This window comes from Pelophylax lessonae (genome assembly GCF_965119305.1).
Source record: "Pelophylax lessonae genome assembly, chromosome: 11".
NCBI classification, from domain to species: Eukaryota; Metazoa; Chordata; class Amphibia; order Anura; family Ranidae; genus Pelophylax; species Pelophylax lessonae.
This window is the reverse complement of record NC_138778.1, coordinates 34,801,706-34,816,701: the sequence shown is the minus strand read 5'-3', so window position 1 is coordinate 34,816,701 and position 14,996 is coordinate 34,801,706. Positions and strand designations below refer to the sequence as shown.

The 14,996-nt window shown below is 41.4% G+C and overlaps 1 protein-coding gene across 1 annotated transcript in view; it reads right to left on the bottom strand.

Moving 5' to 3' along the window:
- Positions 1-6,758: 6,758 nt before the first annotated feature.
- The window catches only part of LOC309567345 (uncharacterized protein), a gene marked incomplete at its 5' end in the record, with an annotated part of 29,251 nt that continues 21,013 nt past the window's right edge, over positions 6,759-14,996 (bottom strand). Inside the window, 3 exons of the mRNA XM_082272760.1 lie at positions 6,759-9,075; positions 9,156-9,216; positions 13,254-13,302. Of these exons, the coding sequence (XP_082128886.1) occupies positions 6,860-9,075; positions 9,156-9,216; positions 13,254-13,302 (2,326 nt within the window). The 3' untranslated portion in view covers positions 6,759-6,859. The remainder of the gene's footprint in view (positions 9,076-9,155; positions 9,217-13,253; positions 13,303-14,996) is intronic.

Here is a 14,996-nt window from a genome sequence, read left to right as displayed (position 1 = left end):
TTTCCTAAGCATTAGAAATTAGTAGAGATACCATCACAAAACCAATTATTTTCAATTATATCTGAGATGCGAGCTATGAAATACTTGACAGCCCTAAATGAGAAATCCCTAGATCAATTTAATAAAACATGAGCTTTGTGGGGCACCTCTACTTTTGCATATTTTCCTTCACAAACCCCTAACTCTAAATAACCCTCCAGTACTTCTTAATTCTATTTATATTTAGCAGGTTAATCTTTTTCATAATATGTGGATTGCCATTAATTGGTGCTCAGGCATATCCTCAATCCCTCATATTGTTTTACATTGGTTCCTTATAAGAATTTGCTATATCCTGTTTTTCTATATCCAGTTTTAGTCCAGAGCCGGCTGAGACCAACCGAGTGCCTGCTATAATGTGTTCGGGCTGAACTGGCAGAGGAGCAGGTATGGCAGGGGCGGTGCCTGAGCATGCTTTGTAATGTCATGGTGCAAGAAAGTCGCGTAGAGGGGGGGGGACCCTCGTTTGTGGGTCTGAGGGACGGGAGCAAGGCAAGCCAGAAGAGGGACTGTCAGTGCTGTTTGGACTGGACTGGACTTAAAGGACCATCTTGTGTGGAGAGAGACTGTCACTGTGACTCAGGAGGGGATATGTCATGTCAGTGATTTGTGTTGCTGCACACTGCTGTCAGTGTCACTGTGAGAGTCAATTTTTTAATGACATTCACCTGCCCATTCTAATTTCTTGTCCTCCTGAGTCCTGTCCCTGAGATACTTACTTACTTACATTCTAGATCAAAAATAACATAAGAAATATGCTTTTGCCTTAATATCTACCCTAAATAACATTGCTGTTTGCACAATGTACTTATTTGTAGACTAAATACTGAAATTTGCACCTAAACCTATAATTTTGTAACTTTTGGCAATGCCAGTAAAAACATGGCTGTGCCAGTAAATTTTAGGTGTCATGTTAGTAATTTTCAATCTAGTAGGTCAGCAACACTGTTGCCTACTCTCTCTAAAACTAAATTAAATTATTTTGGCTTTACATACACAGATGCTGTCATTATTTTTTGGGGGTACAAATTGTTTGCATTTAGAGCACCATGGTGGTCTGTTTGCTCAGGAATCTGATCAGCTCTCTGACAGAGTGACAAAAGTACTTCTTCCTAATTTCCCTTGCCCAATGTGCTGGTCATGTGACATACTTCAAAACTAACAGCTATAGGGCCCTTGCTCACTAGTGTTTTGTCCTGGGTGCGCCAAATCCCAGCTTTTCGAGTGCCCAGGAGGAACAGGAGACAGCCCCACTGCATTTTAAGTGATGGATGAACCTCAAGGTCTGGATATACTGTTTAAAATTATTAGCCCTATGTGGAGCTACAGGAGTCATTTTGCCAACCTGGACTGGTACTTTTTTTTTTTGTTTGCTCATCTGCAGTTTTTGATATTTTAATACACTTAATAAATATTGGTTGGGATAGAAAATGTATGCTGTATGCTTAGTGAACCTTCTTTTGAAATGCTAGAACCTCTTGTCTTAAGTCATCCTGGCTGCAATGTACACTTATTCGGTGGATTTGTTGTAATAAGCTGCTCCTCCTCAGCTTGACATTGGTGATATGAAAGAAAAAAATGGAGCGCCTTTAAGTGTAGTATGTTTAATTATCCACGGTAATACAGATACAAAAACTTGCTCACATAAGAAGAATGGGAATAAGCTGATCTGAAAAGGTTGCAATCCGAGATTGGGAGTCCACATCCAGGTAAATGTCTCCATGCCAGTAGAGCAGGGGAGGAAGCGTTGTACATCAGTGGCTCTGTCAGGCTAGATGGTCAGCGGCTTCCAGGTATCGCATGAGATCACCGATCGGGCAGCCAATAGCACTGATCGGTGATGTCACGCAGGCGACTCTGCGTCTCCAGTGTCTGTGAGCGGAGTGGTACCCGGAGGCCGCCGGCCATTTAGCCTGATGAAGCCACAGATGTACAACGCTTTCTCCCCTGCACTACTGGCGTGGAGACATTTACCTGGATGCAGACTCCCAATCTCGGATTGCAACCTTTACAGATGAGCTTCTTCCCATTTTTCTTTTGTGAGCAAGTTTTTGTATCTGTATTACCGTGGATAATTAAACATACTAGATTTAGAGGCGCTCCACTTTTTCTTTCATTTTTGCATTACAGAGTTGAATTCTCTCTGCCGCAGAGCCAGCCCTTGGTGTCATCCACTCTTTTAATTTTTTTCATTTTATTGAACTGCTTAGTGACTATGCATGGACTTCAATCCCTATGGTGATGCTATTTAGGTATGTGCTATGCGCCAACATTTTACCTTGTTTGACATTGGTGATATGGTGGAGAGGATTGGCAAACTTTGATTTGGGTATAAGCACAAATAACTAGCTCTTTCATGTGAGGGACATACCTGTATTTCTAAAGGAAGTGTTCCCGGCAAATTGTGCCATGGTACCTAATTGATTGGTGGGCACTGTTAAAGGTGGGTATTAATAATGGACACGGTTTATTGTGGTATAACTCTTTGACATTTTGCAGCAACAGTTGGCTTTGTAGCTCTCTCCATTTGGACACATGACATCCCAGAGCAGGAATGGAAGTTGGTGGTGGAAGGCTTTTCTCTGGAAGACACTAATCACAAGTCTGAACAGGAAGCAGATGGCTTTAATGCCCACCATGTGTCAATGACTGCAAGTCTCCTCTCTGATCAATATATTGTATAAATTGTGAAGTAACTCCACCCAGAGCCACCAGCTCAATATCCCTTATCATATCTGGCTCAGGAGGCAAATTGCATCCTTCCCCCAGCACAGTTCGGTCCTGGGTTAAATTAGGGATCGACCGATTATCGGCAAAGCCGATATATCAAGGGCCGATATGCACTTTCTGGCAGATGTCGGTAATCCAATAGGGTGATTGACCTTCACTATTCTGTTGGGCTATTTCATGGAAGACACAAGATAATAAAATAAAGTCCTGCACAATGTACTGGGAATGGTTTAGTAGAGGATAGAATATGAAGTTCAAATTTAGCTGCTGCCTAACCAAATACTATACCTCATAGGGGAAGGTAAGGTAAAGATAAAGATAAATGCTGGGTCTGGCACTGCTAGATGTTATTTAGGGATGATCGAACTTTTGAAAAGTTCGGTTCGACCAGAACACCCGAACTTCCCGAAAGTTCGGTCCGGATTCCAGAACCCCATTGAAATCAATGGGACCCGAACTTCGGTAATCAAAAAACACCATTTTGAAGCCCTAAAACCCAATAAATGCCCCTAAAAAGTGCCTAGGGTTCTGGGTCATGCCCCAGGGACTATGAATCAGGCAAAAAAAAGTTCTTAAAAATTGTCGTTTTTGATAGAGAGCAAATTATTGAACAAATTATTGAAAAAAAAAATGAGATTTCTTTGGATTTAGTGTCTGGGGGGTCTAAAAATTGTACCTGTGAAGTTTCAGCTCTGCAGCATGTCCAGAACCAGAAAAAAAAAGATTGTTTGTCTTAGAATTGCAGTAGAGCAGGGATGTGGCTCCGCTATTTTCACACCTGGCCGTTTTTGTTGCAGGCGTTTATTGGGCTTTTTTGTGGACGTCTTTGGAGGCAGGCATGACATCTGAACTTCTGTGTAGGGGTATATATACACACACACATATATGTATAAGTACACATACACACATATAGGTGTGAAAGTAGGCCTTGTATTTTTTGAAGGCCTTTTCTTTAGTTTTAATATGCATTTTTATGTTTGAGTTTAGCAACACATTTTTAAACGTATTCCCCGCTAGAGTGCACTGCCCATTACCTTTATTTAGTATGTTCTTAAAGCACACCCATTTTTCCTCTGTGTTCTTTGTTCCCAGGGTTCTATCCCGTTTTATATTGTCTAGCAAGGAGCGCAGTTTAGGGAAGTTGGCTCTTTTGAAATTCAGTGTCCTAGTATTACCCTTGTGTTTTCTAATTGCATGATTTACACTGAAACTAACTGACTTGTGGTCACTGTTTCCTAAGTTGCCCCGTATTTCTACATCCATGATCAGGTCTGTATAGTTAGTAATCAGTAGGTCTAATATTGCTTCTTGTTGGTGTGTTCACCATCTGACCCATAAAATCGTCCTGCAGAACATTTTGAAACTGTCAACCACAAACCGAATGTGCGGTTTCTTCTGCTCAGTCTATATCTAGATGATTAAAATCCCCCATTGTAATGACACTTCCCATCCTTGCTGCCATTCCAAGCTGTGTTAGGAGGTCCAACTCCCCATCCTCCCTCTGGATAGGGGCCTATAGCATACACCCAATATTACCTTCTCCGTAGTGCCTTCCCTTTGAATAGGGATTCTACCTCCTCCTTAGCTCTGTTTGTGATATCTTCCCTCATATTTACTTGTACATTGTTCTTAATATACAGGCATACCCCACCCCCTTTTTTACCTTCTCTATCTCTGCGATATAGAGAATACCCCTAAATGGTCGTCAGCCAATCATGAGAGCTGTCAAACCAAGTCTCTGAAATTCCCACAAAATCCTCCTCATACATTAGCAACTCCTGTTCTCCCATCTTGCTGGCCAGACTTCTAGCATTTGCATACAAACCTCGTAATTTGGACTGGTTGCATACTATGTCCTTGTTTGATGTTATGAGGCTGCACTTGCGATTTGCCAACCTACCTACCATGGGTTTAGGATCTCTGGACACCCTACTGCTAATGCCCCCATTAATGCCCGCTGAACCTTCCTCCCTGCTGGCTAGTTCTACATCTGTACCCCCCCCCATCACCTAGTTTAAAAACCCCTCTAACTTTTTGGCCATCTTCTCTCCCAGTACGGCTGCACCCTCCCCATTTAGGTGCAAACTGTTGCTACTAAAGAGCTGGTAGCCGACTGAGAAGTCGGCCCAGTTCTCCAGGAACCCAAAAATCCTCCTTACTACACCAGCTCCTCAGCCACTTGTTAACTTCCCTAATCTCTGTGGCTCGAGGTACAGGTAGTATTTCTGAAAATACTACCTTGGAGGTCATGCTCCTTAATTTAGCTCCTAAGTCCCTAAAATCGATTTTTAGGACTCTCCATCTCCCTCTAACTTTGTCATTGGTACCCACATGTACCATGAGAGCTGACAGCTGAGTATTCCCCAGCCCCACCCAATAATCTGTCCACCAGATCTGTGATGTGCCGGACCCAAGCAAACAGTTCGGCATTTTTGACAGATTGACCAAATAATTTGAAAAAAAAAAAAACTTCATATAGTTTATATTTGATTTCTTTACCTCAGATATGGTATGGTTGATACCATACCTTGCAATTAATCAGGTGCAGCAGTTTTTTTCGTAGGGTCACACACACTTGTTGCTAGTAACACTTTTTTCTTTTTACAAATGTGATGATACCAATAGTATGTTGTCATAGTAAAAAAATAACAACTAGCTACGCCAGACCCAGCATTTATTTTTATCTAGTTAACGGAAGAGATGGTTGCAATTCCTTCTCGCTTTCTGGTCAGCTACATCCCTAAAAAATGCATCAGCTTTGATCAATCTAGCTGAAAGGTGAAAAAATTGGGAGTTCATTGGGACCGGATTAGGCTCTTGTACAGACCACTATAGCATGGAAGGACAGACCTCCTGTTGGCGGGCTGCTGAGTGGTAAATAATCCCTGATGAAGAAAGATAACTTTATGCTTTCAAAACGTGTTGGATGTTTCAGTCTGGAGCAGCAACTTCTGTACCCAGTGTGCAAGTAAGAATGCCTAGGACCTAGCTGGAAATATTCCACCCTCTAAGTTTCAAATACTTGCAATATGGTTGTATTTGTCCCCTAGAGGGAATTGTTAAAGATTTGTACTATTTTCATTTAAAACAATGGTTTTTATTGAGTGTTGTAATAATTATGGACATATTTTATGAAATTTATAATACATTTATTTTGAAAATTTAGTATAGCGTCACAGTTACAGAAATTGCCATGTAGAGTCCCGGTAACAGAGAGGAGTTTTTCTTGTTAAGTAGATTTGGGATGAAGGCAAGCACACCCCCTGCTATGTGGGCTTTTAAATATTACTTCCTGGTCAGACTTTAGGTCATGACACAGGAAGGAGTTGACCAGCTGATCTTTTTAGCACACACCCTGCATCATCTACCCTCAGCTGGTCAACTCCTTCCTGTGTCATGACCTAAAGTCTGACCAGGAAGTAAGGCAGAAGTAATTGAGCAGTGTGTTTAAACAGCTTTGAAGAGAGTTAGATAAGTTAGTGTAGAATTAATATAAAGCTGTTTTATTTTTACAAAAAAAGTACATTAATGCTATATTGGTACATAGGGGAGCTGGAATTTAGGGGGGAAAAAAAGGTGAACTTAGCCTTAAAAGTATTAATGTTATTGGATCATTATGACTGCCGGGCAACAGACAAAAGGATAAGTCAGCCATATCAGCCTCGATATTTTTCTAATACAAGTTTTTCTTAAGAAGCTGGTGGATGGCTGAGACTACCAGCATCTATCCCAAATGTGAACATAACCTTGTGCTTGAAGAAGTATGTTGTTTTCTTGTGTAGGTCTTGATACGCACATTGATTTTGAAAAAAAAAAAGTAAAGAAACATATTCACAGAACAATTTATTTTTAATTAACACACACTGCATTATAATACAGTTTTTGATAATCAGAAGAACAATTGTTTAAAAGTAATTTGTACAATGTGCAGGAATGCATGGCATTAATATTGATTATTTGCATTCAAATGTTCCATTCAAACATGCATTTCAGAAAATTGATCAAATATGATTGGTTTCTAAGATTGAACTTTCTATGGGCATTTTTAATCAACCAAATGGCTAGTAGAATTGTATTCTGCACTCTAGAATTACCATTTCACTTTCTTGGACCAGACTTTACTCTCTTGTACAGGAATGCTTTCACTCCAAGTAAAAGTTTCACCTTTCATACCTGACATTCCCTTCCCTGCTGACCCCAATCCAGATCCCCATCCACTGTCACCAGAAAATTGAACCTGTCCAAAGCCACCTCCAGACATTCCTGTTTTACTCTCTTGCACAGGAATGCTTTCACTCCAAGTAAAAGTTTCACCTTTTTTACCTGACATTCCTTTCCCTACTGACTCCATTCCAGATCCCCATCCACTGTCACCAGTAAATTGAACCTGCCCAAAACCACCTCCAGACTTTCCTGATTCAATAAAGTCTGTTTGGAAAAGCTCCTGACCTCCGAAGCCTGAATAAAATCCACCAAAGCTGCCACCTTCTCCAGTTCCTTGTAGTCCTCCAACTCCATTGAAAGTTCCTCCATCTTTGCTGAGTCCAAATTGATAATCATTAAATTTAATGCCATCACCAGCAACGCCTCCAGCAAAGCTCCATTGTCCACCTGCAGCTCCTTCAAATCCATCAGAGCCTCCCTGGACCCAGTACTCAGATCCGCCTCCTTTTCCATTTAAACCTCCTACTATTTCGCCTCCAGATATTGTTTCCCATGATAAGCTACCTCCTCCAGTTCCTCTAAATCCGCCTAATTCATTAACATTTCCTTCAACTATACTGCCTCCAAATTGATATTCATCAGCAAAAATAGCATTACCACTAGTGCTCCAACTGCTACCTGCACCTCCTATTTCAAATTCACCTGTGCCCCCCTGGTCCCAGAACTCAACTTCTGCTATACCTCCTGATATTTCTCCACCATTTCCTTTTTCAACTGATATGCTACCTTCTCCAGCACCTCTAAATCCACCTATTCCATTTATGGATCCCCCAACTTTGTTGCCTCCAAATTCATATTCCCCATATGAATTACTATTGTCACCATTGTTCCAACCTCCGTTTCTACCTCCCTGGCCCCAGACTCCAAATCTGCCATTTTCCCCATCTACATCTCCTGATTTGTCTCCACCATATTGTATTTCTTCTGATTGGCTACCTCCTCTAGTTCCTTTAAATCTACCCCATCCCTTGGCTCCAGATTCATTTTCCTCATATGAATTACTGTTGCTATCTGTATTCCAGGTTTCTAACAAGCCGTCAGGCATGCTTACAACACCATCCATTATTTCAGATATAGTTTCAGTTATACCTGCTACTTCATTTAGCACTCCATCTAGTACATTATCTATTAGGCTCATAGGCATTTCTAAAATATCTCCTATATCAGATAAAATACCGGTATCTAATGAGAGAGCATCAGTTAGAGCATCTGTTATATCACCTAATAAATTGTCAGTGATACCTGAAACTGTATCTGATAATCCATCTACTACATCTGTTAATATATCTAATTGGAAACCATCTGTTAGGCTACCTAATAGTTCCATGGGCATTTCTAAAAGATCCCCTACTACATCAGTTATCATTTCTAATTGAAGACCATCGGTTATGCCATCTATAAGACCTCCTACTGCATCATTTATAATATCTAATGGGAGACTATCTGTTATGCCATCTAAAAGACCTCCTACCATATCATTTAACATATCTATTGGTAAACCATCTGTTAAATCAGTTAAAATATCCAATTGGAGAACATCTGTTAGGCCATTTAAAAGATCTCCTGCTATATCAGTTATCATATCCAAAGGAAGACCATCTGTTAGGGTACTCGCTAAATCAGTTATCATACCTAATGGGAGCTTATCCGTTAGGCCACTTAATAATTCCATAGGCATTTCTAAGAGATCGCCTGCTAAATCAGTTATCATATTCAAAGGAAGACCTTCTGTTAGGCTACTCGCTAAATCAGTTATCATATCTAATGGAAGCATATCCGTTAGGCCACCTACTAATTCCATAGGCATTTCTAAGAGATCGCCTGCTAAACCAGTTATCATATCCAAAGGAAGAGCATCTGTTAGGGTACTCGTTAAATCAGTTATCATATCTAATGGGAGCATATCCGTTAGGCCACCTAATAATTCCATAGGCATTTCTAAGAGGTCGCCTGCTAAACCAGTTATCATATCCAAAGGAAGAGCTTCTGTTATGCTACTCGCTAAATCAGTTATCGTATCTAATGGGATCAGACTCGTTAGGCCACCTAATAAGCCGCCTCCTTCACCCCCAGGAATCAGACCTGTAAACAAAAAGGAGAAGTGGTAAAACACATTATTGTAAATTACTTTGATCACCTAAGATAAAAAAAAATGTACTTACCACCTGCCAAGCCAACGCCTGCATTTACAAGTCCGAGGGCGACTTCAAAGACAGGGCACACCTGTTTTATTAGAAAAAGAGCATGCATGTGAAAAGGACAAAGGAAATGGCTGTTTTATGTTATTTTACTGTGTATTGAAGCAATATGGAGTGCTATGTTAAAAAAAGAAATGCAGATGTTTGGGTGGCTGAATCTCTATGGATTTCTAACCATTAATTTACAGTATGCATTTAAAGGAAATTACATAACCACTTGCAGTAAACAGTCGCATGTTGGTTGCATTCACTGATTACTTTAGGCAGGCAATAGGTGCGTACCTAAATCTTCAAGAATGATGGAAATCCAGATATCTGGCCATCCTGCTATAGGTTTTTCAGGATTCAAGACTCAGCATTAGCATTCGTGCACATTGACTTTTTTTGATGGCTTAATTTTCTACAAATAAGATCCAAATAAGGATTGGGACCAGATCACTGGGATATTTTAATTCGAGCTGGAAATTCCCCTTGTCTGATAACAAACAACATTGACTGGCTCCAGGCACTGCTGTTATCTGACATTTCCAGGTGTCTCGTATAACACTGTCATTCCTTCCACCAACTACTACATCACTACTGTATCCTTTAGGGGCATAGCAGTTGGTAGGAGGAACCCCAGAGTGCAGCAGGGGGAATGAGGTGTGCTATTTGACACAACCCAAAACATCAGACAGGAGCAACGTCTAGAGCTCTTCAAGAGAACGAAGATATAACACACCATCCATTGGCACGAAAGGGTAATATAAAGCTTCACACCCAGATAGGCAACATTCTCTAATATATGAATAGGCAGCATTGTTAGTGATTTCATCAATCTCTAGCGAGTGGATAGGCTGCATTCTCCGAAATGGCAATGATCTCTAGTGAGTGGATGGAAATAAAAAGCCATATTGCCACAATGAGCTGCACCATCCAATGTCTCATTTAGGTAAAATTTCATAAAGACATAGACACTCTTTAGTCACATGGATGTAGCACCTTCCTAGTTAGCTAGGTGCTAGCTAAAGCATTTATTGCTCCTGCTGCTTATCAGGGGAGTTTGATCTATTAGTTTGCCTGTCACATGTTTCCAGGTGGGATTCGCTGGGTCTGAGGGAGTGTCCCCACTGTATCCAATGAGGGAGCTTGTTGAACAGTGGAGGAAACCCAGCCAGTGACACATCAGGTTTTATGGCAGTCCCAGTGGGAGGGCATTCCTGCAATGCATCCTGGGATTGACCATAAATACTGAGGGGACATGTGACAGGGCGTCTTCTGGCGGGAAGCAGAGTCCCAGGAGGAGGTGGACGGCTGTCTCTCCTCCTGCAGGTGTGAGGAAGATGGTTCAGGCAGTCGGCCTAGTGAACCAGGTGTGGAGCTGAGCTGCAGAGGATCCAGAGTGCTGACAGTGAAGCTGCTGGCAGAGTCTCTCGGGAAACAGTGTCCAGGAGATTTGCCAAAGTATGCCTGAAGTCCAATAATGTGAGCGGGGGTTGTGTTATGTGGCAAGATCTAACTATTTTTCCTTGAACAACACGTATTTAAACCGCATTTACATACAAGCATAGCATAACTTGAGCATCTTAGCATAACTATTATTAGAAAGCTATTTAGACAACTTTAGTTTTTGGCCGTACATACACTTTAAGGTGTAAGGGCATCCTATTTCCTGCCTGAGCTCCATGCTGATATGAGACATATCTGTATTATCAAAGTGCTATCAGGGTGGTGTAAAAGAAAGCTTAACATATTTTTGGGGTTTCATTTTTAAAGCTTAAAGCAGGCATGAAAAAGAAAAACCCAAGAAAATCACCATTTAAATGACTAATATTTCAATACCAATAAACTGATAATCCCTAAAGCCTGGAAAACACCATCAATAAGAGTTGTAGACCCCCCTTTGACAAAGTCGGATATGACGAAACGCGTCAGTGCGTGGCTACACGGCAAATCAGAGAAGTGATCGGGTGAGCGGCGCTGCTTCTTAAATGTCCGGGTCACCAGCGTGGAGGTGGTGAGGACGTGGGGAACACCACAGACCCCTTTATATATTACATGCGCTGAATTCTTTTTAAATTTGTGAGTGCAATTATGTTGGATTTGACTTTAATAAATATTTAAGCTTAAAAACCATATTGCACTAGTGGGATCTCCTCTGTTTCCTTTTTACATGCATATAAAAGTATTGACCCTTGTGAGAAACTTAAAGATGATGTCTGAATTCAACGGTGGTCTTTTATGCGCTTGTAGCCCTGACCATGAAAATGGAGGGCAATTGTATGGGGTGAGTTGCCAGCTGATGGGAGTGGGATCCCATTACTCAGCACGGAGCTCTATCATCACCAGTCCCTATTGAGCACATTTGATTTAACGTGGACTTTACACTTGCAGGTTTGATAATTTTGTGTGCACTAATTAATCAATCCTTATAACTCATTATCTTTAATGATTGTCATTTACTTTAACACTGTGAGAGAGATATTATTTCACTTATTGTTGAGAACACCTATTTAATTTAAGGGTGGTTTCTTCTGTCTCTGTGGAGGAGTATTTGTATTCCCTTCTTGTTTTTTCTTCCGTTAATTTACTTGGGATAAGAATGTCATCATTCTGTCTCACTAATGTATATATATATGGTTATTAATGTGTTTACATGGATGCTCTAGGGCTCCAACCACTGCTTTGTTAAGCATGATTTATGTGGTTGATGTGGCTGTAGGTTCTATGCACTGATCTTTTTAATTAATTTTCAATAAATATTTGTATATTTTTTATACACTTTTTTGTCTTTTTATTGCTTGCCTTAAAAATCCTGAGCAAGAGGAGAAAAACGATGTGTATTTCTGGCAAACTTTGTTAGGGTGTAATGTGTCCCAAGCATTTCCTTTGAAATATCCAGTTTTGACTGAAGCAATAATGTCCATCAAGCTTTCAGTAGTCACAGAGTGTACAATGAGATCAGTTCAATAACTGATGTAGCATCCTCCTAGGTAGGTGCTAGGCAAAGCATATCTGTGACCCTGTTCTGCTTATCAGGAGGGTCTGATCTGTTAAATTAGCCTGTTACATGTTTCCAAGTGTGATTCACTGGGTTTGAGGGAGTGTCCCTACTGCAGCCACTGAGGGAGCTCATTGGAAAGTGGAGGAAACCTAGCCAGTGGCACACTCTGTTTTGTGTCAGTTACAGTGGGAGGGCATTCCTGCAATGCATCCTGGGATTCCACATAAATAGGAGGGGAGCACGTGACAGGGTATCTTTGGGTGGGAAGGCAGGTTCCAGGAGCAGGGTAACCGCTGTCCCTCCTCCTGTTGCTGAGGAAGGTAGTCCAGGCAGACGGCCTAGGGACTAGGGGATGAGCTGTGCTGTGGAGGATCCAGTATGTGCTGACCAAGTGGAGTTGTGGGGCAGGATTCTTCTGGAAAACCAGTGTTGTGAGTACTTAAGATCTGCCCAGGGGTCTGCCAAAGAGAGTGGGCCACTCCAGAGAGGTCAAGGGGATCAGAGAGCCAGCTAACCCAGGATGTTGCAGTAAAGGGGGTGCCAAGTTGTGAAGACCTGAAGAATAGGGAGTAAAGATGGCACCAGGAAGGGCCCTGAAGTGTCTCAGCAGTACAGTCTGCACTACAGGTCAGCTATCTCAGGAAGGAGTACCTTAGGGAGCTTAAAGGACTTATCACAGTCAAAGGTGAAGTTAAAGTAAGCAGCCTAGCTGTGACCAGCGTCAGTCAGCATTAACCAGCATCAGTCAGAGTTAACCAGCGTCAATCAGTAGCTCTGTATAGTCCCTGCCTATTTTGTGCATAATTCAGTTGTTGGAGTATCCCACTCATCCCTTCTCCTATCTAAGTTCTCAATAAACCCTAAAAACCAAAGAAACTGGACTGGTTCTTGTCTGAGGTAATCACGCTTGGAAACATGCTTAAATGTCCTACTGGTGCTAATGGTAACCCACACTCAGCAGCTCCCATGGGAGTAGTGCTACACTGGCAAATCACGCTCAGCTTTTCTTATTAGCAAAGTTTTCATTAAAGCAGGTATTTACACATCAGCAAAGCATTCAAAAGAGTATAGATACTTACAAGGCCGGGCAGCATGCCTTTTGCCATAGGTCCTACCATGTCAAGTACCCTAGATTTAATCAGAAAAAGGAAAATAAGTATATAGAGAACTCAGAGCAGCTTTACAACTGCAAACCATGGTTTTCAACCAATTGAACCACATTTTGTTGAATTGTTCTTTTTTCTGGTTTAAGGGAAGCTGTCAATTGTTCCATCTCATTGATCTCATTTACCAAAGCTATCCACAGCACATGAATTTGACGTGATATCATCCTCTCACAATCCCCCGTAAAGCAACAGTCATTCTAAAGGCAGAGGGTTTTTTATCTTTTTTTAATTCTTTTATTTAAAATTTTTGAAAGGATAAAATCCGTTTTTTTTTTTTTATCTTAATGCATTCTATGCATTAAGATAAGAAACCTTCTGTGTGCAGCAGCCCATGGAGATGTGTGAACCGGCTCCATTCAGAGCCCGGCACAGTCCTCTGTCATGTGAATTGGATGCGGAAAACCCACATCCAATTTGCATAAGTGTGAACCCAGTCTTAAGAGTTTTTTAAACTTTCCTTCTCACCACCACCTAGCCCTGCCAGTCTAGTTTTACTAATCTAACCCACCATGCCCCTTCTCAGCTGGATACCTGCCAAGTTTCCGACATTGGGTAGACATTGGGTAAACATCGGGTAGACATTAGGTAAACATCTGCAATGTTTACATGTGGCCAATCGAATTTCCCCATAAGAAATGATGGAAACTCAGATGATTCATTCCACAACCATCATAAGTCCTTCAGTTTATAGTCCATATAAAAAGACAATGTGATAGGTTGTGTAACCATAAAATGTCCATCCACAAATGGTGCCTCCACAAGGGGATTAGAAGCAAAATTCAGCAGCAGCTACAGTTTATAAAAGAGAATAGAGGTGCCTCTAAGTGTAGCAATATGGTTACATTTAATAAAGGTTCAACATTTAGCAACTCACACGGTTGAAGAATAAAAGAGGCACATCTAAGTATGCAGGCATCTGGGGTAAAGCTGTCCACATAGACCATCCTCCTCACCGCCGGCTCTCACCGCCGTCAGTCTGCAGTCGTGACCAGGAAGACTACCCTGCATCTTAAAGCAAGGCTTGAAGCGCTCATGGAGCGCAGTGTGGAAGGGATGATGTCGATGGTGGTTCAGAGGACAGTCTATTTGGACAGCTTTACCCCAGATGCCTGCATACTTAGATATGCCTAAGTTAATCATCAACCATGTGAGTTGCTAAATGTTGTACCTTCATTATATGTAGCCATATTGCTACAGTTAGAGACGCCTCTCTTCTCTTTTATACTCAGTTGTGGCATGATGCTACTTGTATTACGCTACTTGTATATCAAGACATCGCTTGTTTATCAAGTCACAATTTATAAAGAAAATGTTGCTTGTCTTGCAAAACGCTCTCAAACCAAGTTACTCTCAATCCAAGGTTTTACTGTACATCCTGAAAAGGTTCAAGGACATGTAGAATAAAAGTCTAAGACAGACACTGTATACCATTAGGCACAGCAGGTTTGTGCCTATACAGTAGGTGTCACTATAGGAGGGAGTGTCTAAAATCCATGGTTGTCAAATAATTTGACAACCATGTCCTGGTCAGAGTTGAAGGAGCTCTGACAGCCTGTGGCTGTACCCCCGTGTACCACACTCTTGAACCCGGCTGCTGTTTCGTAGGTCCCCACCTTTGCTACAGAAACATTAACAAGGTTGGTGAAAGACAGATGA